Source organism: Rhinolophus ferrumequinum, chromosome 2 (genome assembly GCF_004115265.2).
Source record: "Rhinolophus ferrumequinum isolate MPI-CBG mRhiFer1 chromosome 2, mRhiFer1_v1.p, whole genome shotgun sequence".
NCBI classification, from domain to species: Eukaryota; Metazoa; Chordata; class Mammalia; order Chiroptera; family Rhinolophidae; genus Rhinolophus; species Rhinolophus ferrumequinum.
In genome coordinates, this window is record NC_046285.1 from 1,632,638 (window position 1) to 1,659,340 (window position 26,703).

The following is a 26,703-nucleotide window of genomic DNA, read 5'->3' on the forward strand; positions in this document are numbered from 1 at the left end:
ACTTCATTAATTGTAGATGGACTTATCTATTGGTCCTGTATTTAGGAACTCGGTGAGACATGGGTAAGACTCCTACCATTGTGGGAGTCAGTGACTCCGTACAGCACTAGAAAATTCTGAAGACAACCATTTTCCAAGGTGAAGGAGTAACCGGGGTTCCTCTTTTATGAGAGCTGTTTGCAGGCACATCACAGACAGTGAGCTCTGGTTACCATTAGGGCAAAACTGTTTCTCAGGCCTTCATTTATGTAAAACTATAATGACCGACTGTTGGCCCAGGATGTGATAGCTGCTTAGAGTCTGCCTTTAACAGGTCAGCATTTCCTTATCCACCCATAGCCCAGCAGGGGCAGCGCCTCAAGGGGACCTGCCCGCCTGCCCATACTACACATAAGTGAGCAGAGATCTGCTCTACAGAGACTCACAGACACCACAGACCCCACGGCCCCACTGGGGGAGACAGAGAGGGAACTGGAAGGTAACACCCTACAGTTCTGTTTCTTAGAAGTCTGATTGTATTTCCTGATCGGATTCTCTGAGATTGCCCCATATTCTTACAACAAATTTCCTTTTCTTAAGTTAGCTTGCGTGGGTTTAGGTTTTAGTTTTGATTCTTAAGTAAAAAAAATACTGGCAGCAAGATTGGAGGAACCCACTGATGCCAGAGTTAGAGTGGAGAGGAGTAGTTATGGAGGACCTCCGTGTGGGGAGTGCACCGTCTGGGGAATAAGGTAGGAAAGCAGCTAAGACTCCACTGGTACCTGGACCGCACGCCTCGTGCTGGATCAAGGTGGCCAAACACCACATGGACTGTGACTCCTTGGGGTTTTGAGTCAAGTACAATAGTAGAGACAGTCTCAGGTTTATGGGGCAGAGCTGGAAACAGATTTTCTTACCACCTTAACCCCTCCTTTCCAACTCCTACCATAGAGATTTTGGTAAAATTACGCATCAGAGTTATATTGTGAGACATGGCCAATATTAGGCAGACATCAGTCTTGTAGATTCCCCAGTCTTATAAGTAGGCATTAAAGCGTCTTCTTATGTGGCTCTGTAAGAAGCTTTCCCTGCATAGCAGAAAAGATAGAGGGGATCATGGCACGGAAAAGGAAGAACAGAAACAGAAGAGACTCCCACATGCACAAAGGAAACATGGGGACCCCTATGAACTGGATGCTGGAGAGCGACTCAGTGGAAAAGCATAGAGGTATTTGCCACCATCCAGTCGTCCGTGTTTGGGACCCAGGTAATAGATGTGCATATACAAGTGACAAACCCTCATTTACTAACATTTGCAATACACCTATGCGCCTAGTGTTTTATACGTACTATCAAGACAAGGGGTGTTGTTTTTTTCTTTAGGAGATGAAGAAACTGGGACTTAGAGTCTTACATAACCTGCCGATGTTAATATGACAATGACCTGTTTACAACCAGCAAGCAGTAGGGCTAGGATCAGAACAGCGGCCACCTGCATCTACAATTCAGACTGTTTCTACCAACCATGCTGTCTAGTTTATGCTAAATGACAATGATTGAAAATACAGATATAAAACAATATGCGATTTAAGTGAATATCGTAATGTTTCCACTTTTGATATCAACGCAAACATACAAGAACAAACAGCTTATGAAATCATTCTCAAGTGTTTAATTAAAATCCATATAGCATTTAACATGTACAATGTTTAAACTCTTTCAGTGACTCATATTTTAAAATCCTTTTGCACAACATTTTGAGGTTAACTTCATGCTAGAAATCTACAAATGAACAACTTAACACAAAAATACATTCGAATTCCATTCCAATGCAAGTTTAAAACACTTTAATTGCAGATAATGTAAAGATATTTAAAAAACAAAAACTACAAAATGAGCACAAAAGTCTTCCCTTTTGAATTTTTAATAAAATACTGTTCTGTATAAGATCTAATGAAAAATTCTAGTTACTTATAAAATAGTTATGTGAGAAAAGAAATGAATTAAGATATATATGCATGAATTATACTTAATTGTATTGTCTAAATGAACAAAATGTTGAATACTTTAATGATACAGCACACTATCTACTACTCATGCATCAAAATAATGGAAAAACACTCAAAGAAGCAACTGGGCAAAAAAAAGTGTAAGAGACTTGAAGCAAAAAAAGAAAAAGAAAAAAGAAAGAAAGGCCCAAACCAAACAAAAGAAGTCCCTTAACTTCAAGGGGAAAAAAGGATTAAAAGAACTTAAAGCACACTGTGGACCAAATTCCTACTCCTATGATTTCATTAGAAACAGTAGAAGAATTTGGCTTTGAATTAGTAAAATACCTACAAACTTAATTATTTGGCTGGGGCAATTTAATAGTATACCAATTGCTGAAATAATCAATAGCAATGAATGTACTGTGGGAAAAATTAATTTTTACATGCTGAACTGTGTAAAACTTTATCTGCTGGAAACAGAGTCTCCATCATGAATTGCACTTGAGATGGCCGAACGCACTGACTGAGCAAGGCAGTTAGTACTGGGTCCCTGACATACACACACACACACACACATACACACACACACACACACGCAGCTCTGGATTGCTGATGTTCTTAACTACTAAAACTATTTCATACATTTTTTTTCTCTCTCTCCAAAAGGAGGGTCTATGATGTCCAAGCTGTTAACTCAGTATGAACAGTGAAATTTCCACCTGCCTGTCGCTTCATCCTGTGGGTTGTCTGTTTCAACACCATGAGGTCTGACAGAAATATGAACCAGATGAGTCTGAAAGACATTCATTTCCAGAATTTTAAGCTTTATACTGACTTGGAAAAGAAGTTCTTGCAAAAAAGACTGTTTCATTGGCAAAGCTTACAAAATGTACATAAAGAACACTGCCCATTTCAGTACTATTACTGTATCTAGAAAAATGATAAAGGAACTTCACTGATTCATTTCTTTTAAAGGCAGAGAATGCGTGTCACGGTCCTTTCTCTCAAATAAATTAATTCTCTTCCACAATAAAAACAAAATTTGGAAGCAAGATGGTACTAATACAGCAAGCTCAAAAAGCTACGATCTTGTACACAGTTGTTTCAAAAAATTGCTCTGAACAATGAGATGAATGAAGCATGTTAGCACAACCTTCAATGGAGAGCTGGGCAGTTCTATCTATCTTAAGGTAAAAATTAGACAATCACTATGAAGATGGATGGTTTATTAATACAATAGAAAAGATGATTAAAAAGTGAGTGAATAAATTAGACCCTGAAGCTTAATCTATTTCCTTAAGCTAGAAAAATACGTTGTAGTCTGAAATGCAGTGATTGGTATTTAACTGGTTTCTTTCTTCCAACTACCTTCTTCTGCTCCCTCCCCTTAAAATCAAGAATCTAGATTAGTTTGAAAATATCAGTCTAAAACCAAATACCTGATCAGAGAAAAGGAAATAAACAACAAAAACCCTCCATCACGAATTTTTCATCCCTCCCACCAATAGAGAAAAAAAAATCTCTTTATCTTGTTAGTTCTCAAAGAACTACTTTTCCCTCTGAAAAACAAGAAAAGCCTTAAATTGAAACCAAGGTACACAGAGAGGTGAAATTAATTTTTCATGTAACTGAGTCTCAGATGTTTAAGACTTTGGTCTGCCCGATGTTTAAATCAATTAATATGCTCTATCTATCACATTATAAACCTCAGGTAATGTAGGAAATTGTGAAAAGAAACAATGAAACTAGAAGGATCAATCTTCAAAACTCATTAATGTGCTCAAAAAAAAAAGAAAAAAATTGACAGAACAAGGACTGAACAGCTGGTCACGTGGAAACAAGCAGCAGTTTGGGGATCTGCTTTTCCGTGCCTACACATGCCCCGTTTTCACAAACAGCCCACAGCAGACTCCACAGTTGCATAGACATGTTTCTAAACTTTGGGGTGGTTGAGTCTGCCCCATCCGGAAAGGAACTATGGTAAGTTCCCCCAAATATCGCTGTCTAGCCTCCTGGAGATCACGGTGCCACGAGATGGAAACAGCCTCTGCCTCCTACTGACCCCACACCCACGTGTGGCCTCGGTCCACGAGAAGAGTCTACAGGGACGCCTGACCACTAGCTGGTCATTATAGAGCTGTCTCCTGTTTTCACCTCTCTTCAAGCTTGACCTTTAGAATAATAGGTTTTAAAAAAAGAGAAGAAGGAATGAAAAGAAAACACTTTTACTGCCTAGCCATGTTGAACTGTCACCTTGCTTTGCTGAAACACTGATGACATACCCTATGGGTTCAGTGGTACTCGGCTTACTGAGATTTCTCGTGGAGTTTTCAAAAGATGGCAGGTGTCCTTCCTCTGCGACGAAAGAGATGTGGGCTGTACACTCTTTACAGAGGAATCACACCGGAGTGGTGAGTGAGGCAATTCTTGAATGCCTGCGTTTGTATAGTTACGTAAGGTGAAAAATATTACACGCCTTAAAGGGGTAAGAGGTTAACAGAATATTACTGTCACAATTTAACTTTTTTCTATTGTATTCCCATAATAGATATTTCCTTTTAAAACAAATAGTTTGTGAGGCTATAAGGACAAACACTGAGAATTACCTGAGCCTCATTACTCAAGATCCCACTACAGATAAATAAACATTCCCAACAAGGAAATGCTGGAAACCAATGAACATCTGAATCTAGGAAATCAACAAAAAATAAAATCACAGAAACTCACATGACTATAATAAATGACAGATAATGAACATTTATCTCTGACACTAAAGGAACCACTAATATACAAATATCCCATCAACATTCTCACAACAGCAGTTAAAGGAACCCATTCAGTTCAATACCAGCATTTAAAAAAACAAAGAGACTAAGACTCATGGCAGAGTTTTCAATGAGCTAAATGAAATTAGATATAAGAAGCAGCAGCTCCATATAAAAATTGTGGTTTTAAAAAGTACGATAACTTACTTACTTAAAAATATAAGCATATCACAAAAACTAAAGGATATATATATATATATCCTTTATATATATGTATATACACACACACACACACACACACACACACACACACACACACACACACACACATATATACTCAGGCCCTGGTACCACTGATAAATTTTCATAAATTCTAAAATAATTTCAACAGCCACAGCTTGTACAATACACACCCACACATGACATGCAAACACAGAATGCCAGTCACTGAAGAGTCCAGTATAAAGCTCAAAATATGGAAATAAAATGAGAGGCTTTTGTCATGTAAATAATGTATATCACAAAGTGATTGTGCCCATAATATAGCACACTTTGGAATTTTATAAAAATCAGAATTTCATCAATCCCAGGAAGCACGACACACGGACCAACAATGGAGCTCTCATGTGTGTTTAAGTAAGCAGGTAAAAAGCTGTACAGAAAAATAACGCACTTTATTTTAATTAACAACATGATTACTATTTTGTACTTTACTCTGTTAAGAGATTAATTTGTAATCATTGTACCCTGTAGATTTTGAAACTTAATTTCATTAGAAATTACCAATGCTGGTTCTTGAATAATCTAAAAAAATGTAATTAATTACTCAAACCTAGATTGCTACTTATAATTCTAAGTGGTTAAATGAAATATTCTGATCAGTTTTCTAAAGTTGCTTTGGTAGAAAATTTAGAATAAAGCAAAACTGGCAGCACCACGACAGGTGTGATCATTTCAGAGCAGGTCTAAAGGACCCTCACCGACAACGGAACCTAAGAAAACTACTATAAATAAGAGGCATTATCCTGACAATTCTGTGACATAATTAAAGAGAAAAATAAAATCCATATTCAGTCAATTATACTTGAGGCCCAATTTTCATGCTCCATTTAATTATCCCCCAATGACAGTGTAAAAAATGTTTATTATTATAATCTGATGTCTAATTCATAGTTCAGGATGCTTCTAAAGGTGAGGCCAGTGGTAAGAGTGGTACATTTAAAGCTCGGTTTACTGGCATTATTTTAACAGTAGATTTAATTTAGTCTTTTTAAAACAGCTTTATTGAGGGATAATTGACATGAAACAAACTGTACATATTTGAGATGCACAATTTGATAGATAGTTATTTAACAGCATGAAAAGTGCCTGACAACTTAAAAATTAAAAATTTTCAATTGAAACACATTATTTTAAAACAGCACATTCTAATTAATGGCACAGATATGGACTGATAAAAAGGTGGGTGGAAAGAAATTAATTCCAAGTACCAAATTTATTCAGAAGGTTTTGAAATGCCAAAATTGACAGCCAGTTTTCTTGATTTTCTTCTTGAAGAAAAGCTTGGTGTTGACTTCTGATGAGGCGTACTATGAGCCTGGGAGGCAGCTTCAACTTGAGAAGAAGACACAGGCTGCGTCATCTGACAGGACTTCAAGGAAGATGATGAACACTCCTGCGGAGTCCCTTTGGTGACATCGGAAGACCCTGGCTGGCTAGTCTGAAGAGCGGTGGATAGAGATCTCAGGGCCTCCTTATTCTCCAAGTTCTTTTTGTTTGCGACCCTTTTTTTAGTAACCTTTACGGAATAAGAGAATCATTAATTAACAGTGTAGACAAAAAAACAACAACAGCTAGTGCCATTAAATATCACAAACCACATTGTATATATTTGTCAATCACTACTGACTTATGATTTCCACTTATAATCTCCAAACCAGACTTTAGAAATTAAAGGAATTTAGTTAAAAATAAAATATTTAAAAATTCCCCACAACTTAAATATAAAGAAAATGTACATTCCTGATTTTAAATTGCTTTGTGCTAGTAAAGGATATTATTGCTTGCTCCAATTATTATTATCTATTAGAACACAAACTCAGACAGCAGGGACCAGGTCAGACTGGTCCCCACGGGTCATAATATATAATCTCAGCACCCAGAGCAGTACTGGGCTTCTGGTTGGCACTGGATAAGTAATTATTGAATAAACACAGTTTTATCAACAGTCTTTGAACATTAAACAATTAATTCTGTTACAAAACTAAGAATTCTATTTCCAGGTCTCACCTGTAGAGGTATGAACTGGTTGTGCACACCAGCTGCCATCCCTCCAGCCACGGGCACAGTCCCGGAATACGAAGTGTGATGGAAGGGCTTTCCAGGAACTGGCACTGACGGTCCCCATGGCATTGAGCCAAAGAGATGAGATGATGGAGGCATCATATTAGCTGTTAAAAATCACGGAACATTTTTTGGTAAAATAGTACCATTGAAGCCCTGAAATTTCAGACCTCCTTGTGTTGCCCTTCTTGGCTTTGTTTGCTTTGGCAGAGAGTCATACACGTAACTTATGATTAACCTTGCTTACAACATTCAACCTCAGAAGCCTAGGACTGCGAACGACCTACAGAAGTCAGCTTGTTATTATGCTGGGTGGCCTATGGAGGCCAAGAGTAACGTACACTGATAGGAGCTGTAGGAATATTTGTGACACTGTTTTAAAAAGTGACAAAAGGGTCATGAGACCGTCCCTTTGGGGGAGAACATCCAGGGCACAAAGAGAGAAATCTTAAGGATCTCACCTGCCCGCAATGCTAAGTTGCTCCCATAGTGATCCCAGCCTACAAAAAATCAAAAAAGCTCAAGTCTTCAAATCTGATCACTTTCATGACATGCAGAATCTTTCTTTTCCCTAGTCTAATATTTGTAATTCCAGGACTTTTTAAAATTTACATTCTGTTCCTTATTAAAAGTACACTGAACCAGCAGTTCCCAAATCTGATTTGTGCACCTGAATCACCTGTAGAGCTTGTGAAATACAGATTCATGGGCAAAGCCTCAGACTCAATAAATCTGTGGCGGAGGGGCTCGGGCATCTGTGTTGTAAACAAGCTGGTCGGTGACTCGTATGCTGTCGTATCAGTGTGGCATCTGGGGCAAGTGCATTAAACAGTGACAACTGAGACACCCGCACACTTCAACTGAAGAAGACGTGCTGTGTTCAAACTTTCTTTTCAGAGAGATATAAAGGCAGCCTGAACCGTCATATAGTATAGCTTAACTAAAATCCAGCCACTTAAGAAACTTTAGGAGAAAGGATCATAATATAGCTTAGTGTTATGACTTGTACATGCACAAATTCCAGGATGAAGAGAACAAGTAGAAAAACACTACTAGGACTTAGAAAAGTGTTCTTGATAATACCTATAAGCAACTTTGGTGGCAGTCATAACGTTAAGCAGGTCTATTTAAAAGACGCTATGTTAATCTTACACATAGGTCAGCCCCACAATCTCCCCGATAAATCACTGTTCTCAACATAAAATACATTTTCCTCCACTTTTTCCTTTGGGACTTTTTCACACCACAGAAGTCTACACAATAACTTTAAAATGTTAATCTGATGATTAAGTTTTCCTCCTGATTAACACTCACACTTCTTTGCTTTTATGTATAGCACAGATTTCAACTGGAACATTGAAGGGCACCTATTACAAGACTAAAGGGATTCCAATTCCAATCTCAAAAGTCTTGCTAGGTATGAATACACTATATAAACACGATAGAATAATGAGCATAAACATAATAATCAAGATGAGAAAGGTAAAAATATCAAGCTGTAAAATATCAATGGGGAAAACATTCCTTTCGGATAACACAGTCCCATAACACTAATTCTTTTTTTAGAGAAGCTTGTAGGTACACCTTTAGGTAACCTACACGTACTAGTTACTTAAAATTAATTTATATATAGTTACTGGATTCATTTTTGAAAGTGAAGAAGCAATCAAATTAGATTTTGCAAGTTAGAGAGAACATACTACCCTGAGCTATATGAAAATATCAGATCCCTTATGTCATAGAAGTTTTATGACTAAAACATTGCTTATCCAGGCAAAGGAATGCCAGTCTAGTGCAGCACGGGCTTTGCAATCAGACACAGGTTTCAATGCCAGTTCTGCTACTTAGACAAATTACGTGTTTTTTTTTTAAATAAAGGTACTACATACACATTGTAATAAAAAAAGATTTTCAACATAATACAGTAGTCACCTGTTTCATCCCAGATTTAACTGTTTTAGCTGTTTATTTCCACACTCTTCAATAATTTGCTTACACTACTAGTGATTTTTCAATTTTAGGCATTTTTAGATCTATTGACTTCCTATTAAGATTGATCAAAATTCAGATATTTTACACCCATTACTACTTGTCCTGTCCTCCCAATGTAAGTGTATCACAATCTTTGTTTAAATATATAAGCAGTGTTTATGATATGTGATTATGTAAAACTGTCACTGCAGAGCCAAGTAGGGTACTCTGATTATGTTTTTTTCTTATAAGACTTTTTTTTTAACCCTTTTAAAAGTAATTATCTTTTAAAAACTCCTTAGTCTTCTGTGTACCTATCCTTAGTGTTTTCCCAAATTCTTCCCATCTATCAGATAACTATCTACCTGGCAAGTCCTCCCCCTGCTTTTCCAATTAGGATGAGTTACTGTGTAGACCTGTGGAGCAGCTGGCATCCTGGGATTTCCATTTATTGTGTAAGTATACTGGGTCTCTTGTCATTTAGTCTCATCGATTTCTCCCCCCCCCCTTTTTTTAAAAAAAATACTTTGTTTTGTTGGAGCTTATAATCCAGTAGCATCTTAAAAGGGTGTATAAGAAGTCGATTTGCATGTCTGAAAATATCTGTATTCTACCCTTGCACTAGATTCTCAGTTTGGCTATACAGAGAAACCTAAGATGAAACTAATTCTGCCTTAGGATTTTGAGGTATTCAATGCTCAGCTGCTTTCTAGCTTCTACCCTCTGTTAAACAGTAAAATACTATTCTGACTCATCTTTCAAATGTATTTTCGCCTCCTCTCTGACCTCTTCAGACCATCACTCGTCTTCTGAATTTCAAGACAATTGTGTCTCTTTTTCTTCACTGTGGTAATCATTTAGTGGTCCTTTCCGTTTAGAGATGCATATCCTTTAGTCCAAGAAACTTTCTTATCTATTTCTTTGATACTTTTCCTCCTTTCCACTATCTCTGGTCTCTTTTTTCTGGAACTCCAATTAGATGGGTGTTGGATCTGTGCACTGTTCCTCTAAATCTCCCTTCTTTCTTATTTCCACCTTTTCTCTTGTTCTTCTTTCTGAGATTTCCATGGCTTGGCTAGGGCTTTATCTACGGAGTTTTAAAAATTGGACTCAACATTTAATTCTTGTTCTCCAATTCTTTTTTTCCATACATTCTTGTTCTTATTTTTTGGTTGCCATACTGTTTTACTTCATTAATAATATTAACAATGGCTGTTTTTGAAGTCTTATTTCCTACGTTATCGTTGTTTCCAGGTCCCTTTCATTTCTCTTTGCTTTGGACTCTCTTAATTTTAGAGATTTTCTTTTCCTAAAATGTTCAGGATCTCTCATAGTCTAGTACCTATTCATATTAAAGAGCAAGACACTGAAACAGTGATTAGAAGCAGTGCATGTGTGTGTGTGGAGGGGGCTGGGCTAGATGGCTGAGGGCTTCTGTCTAGGATGACTGGGTAGTGAGCCAGCGTTTTGGTTGACACCCCAAAAGTCAGTAGGTCTTTTGTGGGGTTCAGTGAATTTCTCAGAAGAATCATCCTCCAACTTCCTTTCTGGGCTATGGCTGCTTATAGTTGGGGAATAGGACGGGGAAAACAAAATTCATCTTCGTGTCAGTTTCCAGCATAATACCCCATTCCCCACTCTGTGCCTGGTGTCCTCGGGTCAGGCAGCCCTCTGGAGAGCACACCTTCAGTCTTTTGCCGGAAGAGGTTGAAGAGGCAGCTACCTGGCTGTGTAGGGAAGAATATGGGGAGAGGTCCCACCATTCCACATGGACTTGAACCAATCCCCGTCTTCTCCACCCATGCCTCCTCTGAAGCTCTGGTAGCTTCCGATACTTTCGAGTTCTGAGTCTCTTGGGAATTGTGAGGGACAATCTCCTCATCAGTGTCTTCTATAGACACTTTAGTTTGTAGCCTAACCCTGCTCTGCTAAATTGGTTATCATTTCTTCAACTGCTTTTCTCATCACAAAATTTTTTTAAATCCCTAATTTGATGATATTTCTTCTCTCATCTCTTTGTCTTTATAAATTTACACTTTTAAAATAACTTATTCTCAGTTTAATGGAGTTTAGGCAAAGAGAAGGGATTACTTGTTTAATCAGCATTATTAATGTCTCTAATGTTTATAGAGAGGATTAGATATGTAGAGCTCTTAGAAAACTACCTGGCATATAGTAGACTCAGAAAGGTAATTTTCTAAATTTGAAATAAAAAAAATTATTGGTTTTAAAATGATAATGATTAGGACATGAAGAAGCCAACTGTCATCAGGAAAAGGGGGTAATAAAGGAAACGTTTAATGAACTTCAGATTTAGGATCAGAAAATTACAAAATGTTAGTCTCAAAGAGATCCTACACACATTTAACATAAACAAGAAAATGGAGTCCTAAAGAGGTTGATGATTTTTCTCAACGCCAACCAACAGCACAAAAGGAGCCCTGACTCAACAGTGACCTGTCCAACCTCCCAGCACTTTGGGATGTCACCAACTGGCTGCAGGAAGCATGAGCAACCTGCTGACTAACTCAGGCACTATGTTTGATGGAAGAAGGCAATTATGAGAGAATATTAGGAAACACCCAGGAAGCTTAAAAACCCCTTCCCTTTTCATTTCCCTCATCATCAAGAACAGTTTCTTTCACATCCACAGCTCCAAAACTTTACCTGTTTTTTATTCCCTTTATCTCTATTTTTCCTTAAGTTTTTTTTTTTTTTTTTAGAGATTTTGTTGGGGAAGGGGAACAGGACTTTTATTGGGGAACAGTGTGTACTTCCAGGACTTTTTTTCCAAGTCAAGTTGTTGTCCTTTCAATCTTAGTTCAATCTTAGTTGCCGGTCAGCTTCAGTTGCCACAGCTTTCAGTCTTAGCTGTGGAGGGCGCAGCTCAGCTCCAGGTCCAGTTGCCGATGCTAGTTGCAGGGGGCGCAGCTCACCATCCCTTGCGGGAGTCGAACCGGCAACCTTGTGATGGAGAGGATGCACTCCAAACAACTGAGCCATCTGGGAGCTCAGCAGCAGCTCAGCTCAAGGTGTCATGTTCAATCTTAGTTGCTGGGGGTGCTGCCCACCATCCCTTGTGGGACTTGAGGAGTTGAACCAGCAACCTTGTGGTTGAGAGCCCACTGGCCCATGTGGGAATCGAACCGACAGCCTTCGGAGTTAGGAGCACGGAGCTCCAACCGCCTGAGCCACTGGGCCGGCTCCCTCACTAAGTTTTAATGTCTGCCTCACACTCAGATTCATCTGTTGGCAGCTCCTGGGGCAGAGGCGCTGCCCAGAACAAGGAACCATCCTACTCTGGCACACTAGAGGCTATAGGAGGGGAGTGGTATTTGTAGATGATTCTGCAGGCTCTGGTTTCAGGCTTACTTCTCACAGTTCTTTCCTATAGTCCCTAGACACTTAGACAAGTTTCTTGGTTTCTTCAAAATGATGCATCTTAAAAGAACTTTCTAAAAATAATAACTCAATAGGGTATTTAGAAGACCAAAATATCTTACCAGTGGGTTGGGGAAAAACCGGTGGAATAGTTCCAGGTGGTATAGGAGGAGGATAATTTGGAAATATTGGTGGAGGCAAAGGAAAATTCACTCCTAAGGAGCCCTATGGAAGAATTGAAAAGTTATAAGACAGTGTGACAAACACATCTACAGAGATTAATTAAAATGTAGTAGAGGAGTCATGAGCAGTTCTCACTAATTGTAGTAGAGCAAAAAGTGAGGCTTTTTCCTTGGCTTCATTTTTGGAATGGCACTGTGGCCCGTGGACCAACAAGCTGTTAGATAATTTTACCTGGCAAACAGTCATTGTCTGAAAAAGAGTATGTGAATGTCTGTGAGGTGATCTGTCTAGGAGATCGACCTCCTCCCCCAAAACTTAGAACTTAGTTTTTAAACAAGTAGAATAATTTCATCTGACATTTTGTAAAAAAAAAAAAAAAAAAGAAAGAAAGAAAGAAAGAAATCAAGACATCAAGAGTTCAATAAAGGACTATTAGTTTAAGCTTAGGGTTGCCATGCATAAAGTTTAGAACTGTTGCCTCAATGTTCAGTGTTTACAAAATAAAATGCTTTTAAAGTTAGCTGCAGGGTCAAGCACCCTAATGCACATGAGGACCAGCAAAACTTTTCTTTACATCAAGGGTTGGGAAATGAGACCTTCCACTTGTTTTTGTAAATAAAGTTTTATTGGAACACAGCCTGAGTTCATTCTTTTATGTATTGTCTGTGGCTGTTTGCAGAGCTGAGTAGTTGTGACAGAGACAACACAGCCTGCAAAGTCTAAAACATTTATTATCTGGACATTTACAGAAACAATTTGCTGACCCCTACATTATACCATCCTCCAAACAGCAGCTATTTTACTAATGTGAATTAACTGCCAAAATCTAAACGACTCAGAGGTGTTGACTGATTCTGTATTCACATTTAAATTATAACTCTTTACATTATACTTTTTTTTCTTTTGCAAAAGGGATATTTAAAAAAAATTCTACTTTTCCAAAAGGTAGCCAGAATTTAATTCTGCTTTCTGTTTTGGGTGAGACTGTATCAAGATCTCGAATGTAAAAAGAATAAATCAACCTTCCTTGTTGTAGCCAGTGGTTCTCAAGGTGCAGTCTGGGTACCCTGGGGGTCCCTGTGACCCTTTCCAGGGGTCCTTGAGATCAAACTATTTCAATAATAGTATTAAGATGCTATTTGCCTTTTTGCTCATTTTCCCATAAATATACAGAGGACAAAAAGTTCATTGGAATAGTTTCAGATTCTACAATGCAACTAACTTTAAAGAAAATACCACATTTTAATGTAGTATAAAAAAATATCCACAATTATATCCACTATTAAAATTCTCTCCCTTTTTCCAACTATTTATCTGTGGCTGAATTTTCTTCATATATTTCAACCAAAACAACATATCATAAGAGACTGAGAGTAAGAAGCAAATACGAGAATCTAGTTGCTTCTATTAAGCTAGAGATGGAAAAGATTTGCAAAACTGTAAAGCAATGCCACTCTTCTCACCAAGTATTTTGGAAAACTTATTTAAAATAAACAATAAATATTTAAAATTTTTTTCCGTTTTAATCTGTAATACGGTAACTATGGATATAACACAAGTAAACAAAATTCTTTGGGGTCCTCAAAAAAAAGTGGGAGCTACTGAGACCAAAACGTTTGAAAACTGCTCCTTTAAACCGAGATGCTATCCGTCTAAAGAATGCAGTTAGGCTCCCTGCTGCTGAGGTTCCTCTGTCAGCCTCTTTGAGGGCTCTGGTTCCACATAAATGGAAGAGCCAGAGTGTAAAGTATGAGTTCATGATGCTCTAAAAAGTCAGCACTATTAGATTTTTTTTTTTTTTAGCCAAAGATTTTCAGTCAATTTATTGAAGCTCAGTATTAAACAACTTCTATAAATGGAACAGTAGTATACTATACCTGTGGGGTTCTAAGAAAGGAGAAATCTGGCTGTGGCATTCCAACAAGGGAACAAATTCGAGAAAGTTCGGTCCCTGGTGTGGACATGGGAGGGGCGTGGCTGGGAGCAGGCCAGCACACGCTGTCCAGAGGCTGGGCACTGTGGTACTCACCAGCGCTGTGAGGCCGGTTCACATAAGACGCTACCAAAAAGGAGAAAAGGACACAGCTATATTAAATGATATCTGAAACTACGTAGTACTGCAGGGTTTCATAGAATACACGAAGGAAATTGTTAAAAGGTGAAAAGAGGAATCTCCCAGGAAGCAAATATAAGATCAATTTGGCACTGACTAAAATTACTAAGAATTCAAGACAGATTTTTAGGTGATTGTGATTGATTAATGATACATGATTTAGAAAAGATTTTAAAATATGGTAAGTTGCTGACTGCCAAAAATGAACATCTTGAGAGATTAATGACTACACAGTTATTTTACAGGTAAAATTTAAACAAGCAAATGGCTTTCTTGAACTGATTTACAATTAATTGGTAAGTTTTGAGGCCTTGGCTTTAGTCTTACTTCTCATAATCCATTTTATATTCTGAGACACATAGATGAGTGCTTTTGTACTCCAAATGATGCTTCTAAAATTTTTCCTGAAATTAAGTGTTTTAAGTGCTTTTATACAGAAAATGATTTAAAAATTCTGAAAGTTCAATTTTTTATGATCAACAAACTCACTAATAGAACAACAGCATACTCCTGTGAAGTATGAATCTAAACCTCTTACTAGCATAGATTTTAAAAAGGTTAAGTGGCTTGCCCAAAGTCACAGATGTCAGTTCTGTAACATGGGCTGGATTCTGAGCTCTTGACTCTCAAGTGTATGCTTTTTTCACTATACTGAAATAAAGTAAAATTTACTTGTTTCTGACTGTGGGACCATTGTTATCCAATTCTGAGTTTTAAAATTTTATTTTGCTCTATTTCAAGAAATGTTACTACGATAAATAGTTTCCTAATAGTTATTGGAATTTTTAATTAAGTATTTATCCCAGTATTCACTGGAGTATAAATGGAGCTAGGCTCTGATTTTGTTCCAGATTTTGATACTTAATAAACTCAGATCTGCTTATTTCAAAATGTTTTTCACCTCTCTGAGAAACTTCTGTCCCCACCTACTTTTGCATTAGTGATTCTTCCTGGTAGCCTTTTGCAGATATTACATAGACAAAATCCTAAAGTATAGGGGGCATAGAGGGTCGGGGCAATGATGGACGTTCGACGAAATCTAGCTCTGTGCCAGCTGTTATGTTATAGGCTTCACAGATTTAGGGCAAGTGCCCACTCTCCAATGTCTCTCCATTAATTATTTTAAATTTATTTTATAGCTTCTTCCATTCATATGTTGGTCAAGTTATTTTAACATAATACTATTATCAATTATTGGCAGCGATGCTGTACCAGACATAGTGCTAACTGCCTTATACAGGTCATTGAATTATCACAATGCTATTCTCATTTTATAAATAGGAAAAGAGAATTTTAGAAAAGTGATGTATTTAAGTTATATAATCATTTTTAAATTACTGAGGAAAAAGAGCTAGAATGTGAAAACCTTTCCAGGTTTGAGGTCTGCAGAATGAGTACCTGTATAGTACAAGATGCCATTTAGGGACTATACAGCTAGGGGTTACATAAGTTATATTATTGTATAAACGATACAAGCACAATTACACTTATTTGTTACTTTTCATCATATTGCTTTAAAAAGAAAGTACTTTTATCTTTAAAAGCATATGATAAAACATAACCTGAATTTTGGAAATGATATCGGTTATCGGTAATTGTGTGTAGCTCACTTACGTAATTTCTTACTTTGTTCAGGCTGTGAGGGAGGCCCACATTCATCTCTTCTGTTAGAGGAAACAGCACCTTCATTACCAAACTGGGTCTTTTCGTTCTTATGTTCCGCAGTGTCAGAGCCATCGATTTTTAAAATTTCTTTAAGCATCTTCGTGCCCTTCTGTTTTGAAAATGATTGGTATGTAGATGGTGGGAGTAGGGAGAGAAAAGTTAACAGTTACAGACCTTAATGTTCCTTCTTTTAATGGAGTTACTTTGTTAAAAATTAAAATAATAACTACATTTAGATTGAGAATAAGGAAAATCAATAGCTTTGAGTTAAAACAAAAACAACTCTCATTTCCTGGCATAGAAATAATACTTTTCCTTCTGCTTAACTTTTGATAAAATTGCCTATTAGCAATGTTTGAAAAGCCAGGGAGCTACGTATAATCTAAAGGGAATAAAAGAAAACAATGGCTTAGTTGCCCAGGGCAGCCTGGTTTTGCTCACAGGATGACAGCAGCGATGCAACACACCCGTCTACATGAGAGAAAGTGTTTTAACGGTTGCATGGGGTACGGATGCATGGCCAACGATAGTGAAATTACAACAGTACAAAAGCTCCCACAGAATACAAACCATAGCAAAAGACTGTGGTGACAAATGTGCTTCACTTGGGGCCTCTTCATTACGAGATGACTGTACTTCGTTTTCTTTGGAGATATTCAAGGATGCTAAAAAGTTCTCAATTCCAGTGTTAGGCTAAAAAAAACGAACATTTTGTGCATGAAGACGAAAGTACAAGAACACAGGAAAAACTAAGAGTTTTATGTACAAAAATGATGATTAAACTTTCACCCATCATCTTCCCAGGTGTTAAAGTTTGGGAAGATAAATTGAATAAATGGGCTTTTACCTTATTAATAGCATTTGGATAACCAGTCACAACCTTTTGGTTTTCTGAGACTTCTGTACTTTCATGTCTCTTCAATAGCTTAATATTACATTTGGCAGCCCCTCCAAATGTCTATAAAAGAGTAGGAATGAGCTTTTTGTGCAAATAAAACTTATAGTTACTACTTAATAGTGTTCTAAATAAATTGCTGTAAACTTTTTAATGTGATAGTCTCTTATTTATATCATAAGAAAAAAATGTAGGGGGGGGCCTGTAAGCTTGGATGACGAAAAAAATTACATCTTTACCTTCATTAACTTTTAAATAAGATTCAGCATTTCCTTTAATTATGAATGTAGGCAATAAACCACAATAGGGATGATTCTAATTCTATTTCAATTTAATTTATTTTCTCTCAAATCTTATGTATTTTATTTTAGCATCAAAACATTATTCTGGGAAAGAGTGCATAGGCTTCACCAAAGAGGTCCATGGCATGAAAAGTGTATAAACCCTTTTTCTAGAAGAAAGGAAATTACAGCATAAGAGTTTCAGAAGGAGAGAGCGCTAAAAGTCATGCAATTCAACCATTTTACTGATATCTAAATATTAATGGGTTCCATTTACTGAGAGCCTGCTATGTGCCAAATATTCAGCCAAGATCTCTTTTTATAAATTTAACATATTACTAGCTTACAAGAAGTAATTTTTTCAAATTCTATATTAAAATATAATATACATACAGAAAATGCACACATCATAAGCGTACACGTTGAATATTTTAGATTAAAATTTGCTATACTTTGTTTATAAAATGTATACATATTTCATATCAAATAGTAGAGACTATATAAAACAGAAATCTCAGCTTCCCCTACCAACCTAACTCCACAGAATTAACTGTTAACTTTGCTATGTTGATCCGTATAGTTTGATTGTATATATAAACATATTTCCATATATTTCATATATGTATACATATATACATTTATGTATGTAGGTATGTTTGTATGTATGTATGTATAAACTGTATATTGAGAGAAATAAGTGATCTATTTTTATCTCCATTTTAAAGATGAAGAAATTGAGGCTGACAGATGCATGAACCGCTCAAGGCCACCCAACTATTAAAGAGCAGAACCAGGGCTTCAGCTACTTCTAGTTCCAGATCCTGGACTCCAGCTATGCACCTTCCCAGCCACGCGACTGTTAGGCTACACTTTAGCACCCTCTTGCCACACACCTAGGGATCTGATTAAAAGGGCTGCAATATTCAGTCAGATGCCACAGAGCCAGAATTACAATAAAAAGTTGGCTACTAGAAATTTAATTTTTAAGAAAGCTTACCATAATAAAACATTTAAAGAAAGATTTTAAAAACCAAAAGCTCACCTGCTTATTTGACATTTTGTGTGTCCCACTCTCAGTTTTACTCTTACACTCTTCTTTAACTAGAGGCAAGAAAATAGAAATTTTGGTAAATTTTGCACACCAATTAAATTTACCAAGTATTTACTACTGCAAGGGACTGTGTTTACAATTCTCAGAATTCCAAGAAGACAAAGGCCCTGATCTTGAGGAACTTATAATCTGGACAAGGGGGAGAAGAGATACCCACAGATAATAATACCGGAAAGTAAAGGTGGCATCTCATTGAGCCTTGAAGGATAACAGGTTTCTAAAGGGCACAGTAGGAGGCTATGTATTCCAGGCAAAGGAAATAATAGGAGAAAAGACATGGAAACAGAGAGCAAGGAATGTGTTTATAAAACTCTAAACAGACCCGTCCCACTGGAGGTTAAGGAGTACAATGGAGCTTAACTGAACTGCACAAGCAGGTTGGAGCCTTAATCTATGAAGTACTGAAGACTCTGGAATAAAAGGGGTAGGCAGTGGCCATCAATCACAGAAGGGTTTTGAGCACCTAGTGATCTGATCACAACCATGCCTTAGGAAGGCCGAAATACCACAGTGGCTTATTGAATAAATAGGAGATTAAGAGACCGATTAGGAAGCTATTTTAGTATGAATGTTAAGGAGAAACTAGGGGAATGGTAGAGGAAATAAAAAGGATGACTTAGAAGAGGATGGAAGGAACAAGGAAGGAAGGAAGGAGGGAAGGAAGGAAGGGACAAAGGAAAAAGGAGAAGGTAAGGAAGGACTGAGAGAAGGGAATAGGAGGGAGGTAAGGGGTGGGATGAGAAAGGAGGAAAGGAAGGGACAAAGCTGGAAAAGAAAGGGAAGCGTAGGAACAGAGAGAGGGGAAGAAAGTGGGAGGGGAGAAAGAGAGGAAGGGAAGGAGTAACTTTACAAAAAGGGAACAAAGAAAAAGTGAGTTGATGGATATTGACATTAAACCTGTATGGAGACACACAAACAAGAAAACTAATTGGAATTCCATGTAATGCAAATAGTTTACATACATTTATGTAAACAAGAATTTGAAGAGAAATCACCATTTATAGAAACGAAATATAAAACCTTTAAGCTATATTTATCAGATTTATAGGGATATTAATCTATATTTAACTTAAAATATAAAAGAAAATATAACATATTTTGCCATGTACAATGGACACTTTTTTGCCCAAATTTGTGAGGAAAAATAAGGATGTGCATTATACACGGGTAGTGCTAATTCCGTATCTACATAAATGTTTTTAATTCTTTAATTTATGCTTATGAGTTAAAAGTGTAACTCTAGAAATCAATAATGATACCCATATACAAAATAATACCCTGGAATACAATAATTGGTTTTGTTGAACTTACAATAAACTTATAACAACAGAGAGCTCTTGGCCTTTTGTGATGTGTAAATATCCTAAATTTGTTACTGGTACATAAAATTTCTTGTACTTTATATCTGTTCTTGTGTCTTGTAATTATGTGTTAAATAAAATTTCTTGTACCATATGTTAAAAAATAAGTGCTAAAATTCCTTTATAATACAAAAAGCAAGTACCTAAATGTAAAGAAATAAAAATTTGAATTAAAAAATTAAAAGATTTTTTCCCCCTGAAAGTTTGGGCCAAAAACGTGGGTGCGCATTATACAGAGAAGCACATTATACAAAGGAAAATACAGCAGATATTGGTGCAAAAAAATAGTTTAGCACTTAACCAAACTGAAGTTATAAAATGACCAAAATGTGTTTTAAAATAGCTTTTTAGAAAAATATTTTTAAAAACTATTTTAATACCGCATGTACTAAATACATAAAATACCAATGCATATATAATATATAATGAAATAGAATTAGGACTATGCACTTGATGTTTCTTCTGCTGGAAAGCTCTTCAGCAAGCTTTCTGCATAGCTTATCCCATTCCACTCTCCTTTTATTGGGTCTCTATTCCTTGACCATCCTATTTAAAGTAGGACCCCTATCACTCTGTTCTCATAATCTGCTTTATTTTTAATCAGAACACTTATCATTACTACAGATTATGAAATTTACTGTTTATTTGCCTATTATCAGATTCCACTTTAGAATGTGAAATTCATTAGGCAGAAAAAATTGTCTTATTCACTCATGTATTTCCAGCACCTAGAATAGTACTAGGCACATAATTGTTCAATAAATAGCGGTTGAATAAATGAATAACAAATGAGTCATATTTTGAACATAAAGAGTAATTTGCTGCAATTTGGGGATACTTCAATTAAGAGAAGAGAAAAAGTAAGTGCAAGGTGAAGATTCTCAGTCCTTACTGTGCTTGGAACACAGTAGATACCATGTTTCCCGAAAATAAGATCTACCCCAAAAATAAGCCCCAGTTAAGATTGTCAGCCAGACGGACGCATTTAGTACATTATGATGATGTTCCAGAAGAAGCTGACATGACTGTATATGAATAAATGTAGATTGTTGTGCATGAAAAAATAAGACCTCCCCTGAAAATATGCCCTAATGCATCTTTTGGAGCAAAAATTAATATAAGACCCGGTCTTATTTTCAGGGAAAAATGGTGTAAGACCCGGTCTTATTTTTGGGGAAACACGGTACTACTACAGGAAGGAAAAGAGTAAAAATAGACAAGCTAAGTAAGAAAATATTAACAACAAAATATTTGTACCTATTTTTAACAAAAATCTGTAATACAGTTTGGAGTAATTTAATTAGTAAGTGTTTACACACAAAAGTAATTAGATTACTTTAAATAAAATTTATCTCAAAAAGTAGTCAGTGAGGAGACATCAGCACAAATTGTCAGAGTAAGGATCTCTAAAAATTCTCTCCTCCATAAAAGCAATAAGAAAATAGACATAAATTACTAGAATCCAAATTTTCAGGACTACGGACGTTAATCAAAGGCTTGCTACAATCCGGGGAATGTTTATTCAAGAAAAAAAGACTAAATCTCAGTAAGAAGAGTGAGCTTTCTGGCATTTTAACTTGCCCTAGTCTCATTTTCAGTCTCCAGCACCAGTAGCCTTGAAAAATACCAGCAAGAATTTTTGGTGAAAACCAATAACCAGAGAGATAAGAATAAGGTGGGAACTCTTTCAAAGTGTTATTCCCAACATTCTATGAGGTCGGTATTACCATGATATCAAAATCAAAGACATCACGAAACAAGAAAATTAAAAATATCCCTTATAAATATAGATGCAAAAATTCTCAAAAAAAATATTAGTAACTCTTGCAGCATATGAAAAAGATTATACTCCATGATCTAGTGGAGTTAATCCCAGGAATGACAAGTTATTTCAACATATGAAAACCAATCAATGGAATGTACCATAATAATGAATAAAGGACATAAACCAATGATCATCTCAATAGACACAGAAACAGAATTTGACAAAATCTAACATACCTATAAAATAACAAAACAAAATACCTAGGAATAGAAGGGAATGTTCTCACTTAATACAGAGCATCCACCCAAACCCCACAGCTAATATTACACTTAATGTTGAAAGATTGAAAGCTTATTATTTCAGGTCATCTGTTTAGGTCTTTGATCCGTTTCCAATTAATTTTGGTACACGGTGACGGATAACAGTCTAGTTTAATTCTTTTGCATGTGGTTTTCCAATTCTCCCAGCACCATTTATTGAAGAGGCTGTCTTCTCCATTGTATGTTTTTGGCTCCTTTGTTGAAAATTATCTGTCCATATTTATGTGGGTTAATTTCTGGGTTTTCAATTCTATTCCACTGGTCTGTGTGTCTATTTTTCTGCCAATACCATACTGTTTTGATTATTATTGTTCTAGAAGAAAACATAGGTACTAAACTTATGGATCTTGGGTTCAAAGAGGATTTTATGAATTTGATATCAAAGGCAAGGGAAGTAAAAGCTAAAATAAGTTAATGGGATTATGTCAAACTAAAAAGCTTCTGCACAGCAAAAGAAACCATCGACAAAATAAAGAGGCCAACAACTGAATGGGAGAAGATATTTGCAAAGAATACCTCCGATAAGGGGCTAATATCCAAAATATATAAGGGATTTATACAACTCAACAACAGAAAAACAAACAATCTAATTAAAATATGGGCAGAGGACCTGAATAGACATTTCTCCAAAGAGGACATCAGATGGCCAATAAACAATATGAAAAGATGCTCAACATTACTACTCATCTAAGAAATGCAAATGAAAACCACAATGAGATATCACCTCGCACCAGTTAGAATTGTTATCATCAAGAAGACAAATAATAACAAGTGTTGTGGAGGCTGTGGAGAAAAAGGAACCCTCATACACTGTTGGTGGGAATGCAGATTGGTACAGACGCTGTGGAAGGCAGTAGGGAGGTTCCTCAAAAAAATTAAGAATAGAGTTACCATATGACCCAGAAATCCCTCTCCAGGGGATCTACCCAATAAATTCTGAAAACATTTATCCATAAAGACATATGTGCTCCGATGTTCACTGCAGCTTTTTTTATGGTGGCCAAGACATGGAAACAACCAAAGTGTCCTTCGATAGATGATTGGATAAAAAAGATGTGGTATATATACACAATGAAATACCACTCTGTGATAAGAAAAGATGCAACAGTGCCATTTGTGACAACATGGATAGATCTTGAGACTATTATGCTAAATCAGACAGAAAAAGTCGAAAACCATCTGATTTCACTGATATGTGGGATATAAAACTGAAAGCAGCAAAGGAACAAGACAAATAAACAAAAATTCATAGACATAGATAATAGTTCAGTGGTTACCAGAGGTTAAGGGGGGAGGGAGGTGGTAGATGAGGGTAAAGGGGATCAAATATATGGTGACGGAAGGAGAACTGATTCTGGGTGGTGAACACACAATGGGATATGATGTATTACAGAATTGTACACTTGAAACCTATGTAACTTTACTAACCATTGTCACCCCAATAAACTTTAATTTAAAAAAATAAAGAAAAGCTTATTCCTAAGACCAAGACAAGATAATGATGTTCATTTTCACCACTTATATTCAACATCATATTGGTGGTTCCAGCCACAGGCAAGACAAAGAAATAAAAGAAATCTGGATTTTACAATAAAAAGTAAAACTATCTCTATTTGCAGGGGCCACAAAAAATTGGGCTAATAAATAAGTTCGGCAAGATGGAAGGATATAAGATCAGTACACAAAAGTCAGTTTTATTTCTATATATAGCCATGAACAATCAAAAATATTTTTTAAGAAAACAGTTCCACTGACAATAGAAATAAAAAAGAATACAATACTTAGAAATAAATTTAACAAAAAAGTGTAAGACTTGTACACTGAAAAGTATAAGACGACATTGAAAGAAATCAAAGAAGATCTAAATAAACGGAAAGATGTGTTCATGGATAGGAATACTGACTATTGATACGATGATAATACCACCCAAAGTGATCTACAGATTCAAGGCAATCCCTATAAAAATTCTAGTTGCCAACTTTTGCAGAAATAGATAAACTGATCATAAAATTCATGTGAAAATGCAAGGGATCAGAACAGACAAAACAATCTGGAAAAAGAAAACAAAGTTGAGGGAATCAAACTTCCCAATTTCAAAACTTACAACAAAGGAACAGTAATTATAATGGTGTGTTGTTCCCAAGAAGATGGCATACAGAGCAATGGAATACAATTGAGAGGCCAGAAATAAACCCATACATGTATGGTCAATTGATTTTTGACAAGGATGCCAAGATTCTTCAATGACATGCCAAGAGAATTCAATGGGGAAAGAAAAGTCTTTTGGCAAATGGTGCATGGACAGCTGGATATCCACATGCAGAAGAATGAATATAGACCCCTCCTTCATACCTACACCAACATTCAAAAATGGAAAAAAGAACTAAATGTAAGAGCTAAAACTGTTAGAAGAATATAGGTATAAATCTTTGTGACTTTGGATCAGGAAATGGTTTCTTGGGTTTGACGCCTAAAGCACATGCAACCAAAAAAAAAAAAAAAAGGTGAAGAAGAAGAGAAACAGGAAGATGGAGGGAGGAGGAGGAGGAGGAGGAAAATAAGGGGAAGGAGGAGGAGGAACAAAAAAGAGATAAATTGGACCTGATCAAAATTAAAAACTTTTGTGCCTCAAGGACTTCAGAAAGAAAGTTAAAAGACAATCCATAGAATGAGAGCACACATCTGTAAATCAAATGTTGGCTAAACATGTAGAATACAGAGTACAGAAAGAACTTTTACAAATCAAGAATAAAGACAAGATTTCTGGTCAAGATGGCAGAGTATGTAAATGCTGTGATGCCTCCTCCCAGGACCACATCAAAATTACAACTAAACTACAGGAAAACCATAAGTAAGAATTGCCTGAAGTCTAGCTGAACAGAAGTCCTACATCTAAGGATATGCAGAAGAAGCTACGTGAAGACTTGTAGGAGAGGCAGAGACTCAGCTCTTCCCATAGCAGGTATGGTGTTTCAAAATTGGGAGGGATATCTCGGCTGTGGAGGTCCCCCTGAAGAGTTAGGGGTCCCATTCACACACTAAGATGCAGAGTTCAAAACACTGGTTATACGGATGTTCAGTGATCTCAGTGAGAACTTCAATAAAGAGATAGGAAACATAAAAGGGGAGACAGAAAATAAAAAAGAATCAGTTGAAAATGAAGAATTCAATAACTGAAATAAAGAAGACATTAGAGGGAATCAACAGTAGGTTAGACAAAGCAGAGGACTGAATCAGCAAATTAGTAGTTAAGGCAGCAGAAACTACCCAATCAGAACAGCAAAAAGAAAATGACACACTAGACCAGCTGTGTTTATTTTTGATATTTAAAATTGATATTTTTAGAGCATTTCACCCCAAAGCAGCAGAATATACATTCTTCTCAAGTGCAAATGGAACATTTTCCAAGATAGACTATATGTTAGGCCAAAAAACAAGTCTCAATAAATTTAAGAAGACTGAAATCATATCAAGTGTCTTTTCTGACCACAGTGCTATAAAACTAGAAATCAACTACAACAGAAATAAAACTGAAAAACACACAAATACATGGAGACTAAATAACATGCTATTAAATAATAAATGGGTCAACAATGAGATCAAGGAATAAATCAAACAAAAAATTACCTTGAGACAAATGACAATGAAAACGCAATGATCCAAAATCTATGGGACACAATGAAGGCAGTCCTAAGAGGGAAATTCATAGCAATGCAGGCCTATCTAAAGAAAAAGCTCAAATCAGCAGTCTATCTTTACACCTAATGGAACTGGAACTAGAACAGCAAACAAAGCCCAAAGTGAGTACAAGAAAGGAAATAATAAAGATCAGAACAGAAATGAGTGAAATAGACACACACACACACACACACACACCAATAAAAAAGATCAATGAAACCAAGAGCTGGTTTTTGAAAAGATAAACAAAACTGACAAACCTTTAATGAAACTCATCAAGAAAAAAAGAGAGAGGACCTAAATAAAATCAGAAATAAAAGAGAAGTGACAATTGACACCACAGAAATAGAAAAAAATTTTTAAAAAATACTATGAGCAACTATATACCAACAAAATTCAACAATCTGGAAGAAATGTATAGTTCCTAGAAGTATACACTCTTCCAGGGCTGAATCAAGAAGAAATAAAAACAGGCAGCCAGTTGGCTCAGTAGTTAGAGCACAGTGCTCATAACACCAAAGTCACTGGTTCAATTCCCACATGGGCCAGTGAGCTGTGCCCTCCACAACTAGATTGGAAACGACTTGACATGGAGCTGATGGGTCCTGGAAAACTACACTGTTCCCCAATATCCCCCAATAAAAATAATAATAAAAAAAGAAACAGACACTGAACAGACTGATTATGACAAATGAAATTGAATCAGTAATCAATAAGCACCTAAAAAACAAAAGTCCTGGATCAGATGGTTTTACAGATGAATTTTAACAAACATTCAAAAAAGAATTAACACCTATTCTCCACAAACTATTCCAAAATCCAAAAGGAGGGAAGCCTCCCAAACTCATTTTATGAGGTCACCATTACCCTGATTCCAAAACAAGAAAAAGGCATACAACAA

General features: G+C 36.4%; 1 protein-coding gene across 1 annotated transcript in view; it reads right to left on the reverse strand.

Moving 5' to 3' along the window:
• Positions 1–5,006: 5,006 nt before the first annotated feature.
• Positions 5,007–26,703, reverse strand: part of XRN1 (5'-3' exoribonuclease 1) — a 155,215-nt gene continuing 133,518 nt past the window's right edge. Inside the window, exons 34-41 of the mRNA XM_033092286.1 lie at positions 18,610–18,668; positions 16,962–17,084; positions 16,341–16,500; positions 14,491–14,672; positions 12,749–12,862; positions 12,553–12,655; positions 7,025–7,185; positions 5,007–6,533 (exon numbers count right to left, since the gene is read on the reverse strand). Coding sequence (XP_032948177.1) covers positions 6,231–6,533; positions 7,025–7,185; positions 12,553–12,655; positions 12,749–12,862; positions 14,491–14,672; positions 16,341–16,500; positions 16,962–17,084; positions 18,610–18,668 — 1,205 coding nt within the window. The 3' untranslated portion in view covers positions 5,007–6,230. The remainder of the gene's footprint in view (positions 6,534–7,024; positions 7,186–12,552; positions 12,656–12,748; positions 12,863–14,490; positions 14,673–16,340; positions 16,501–16,961; positions 17,085–18,609; positions 18,669–26,703) is intronic.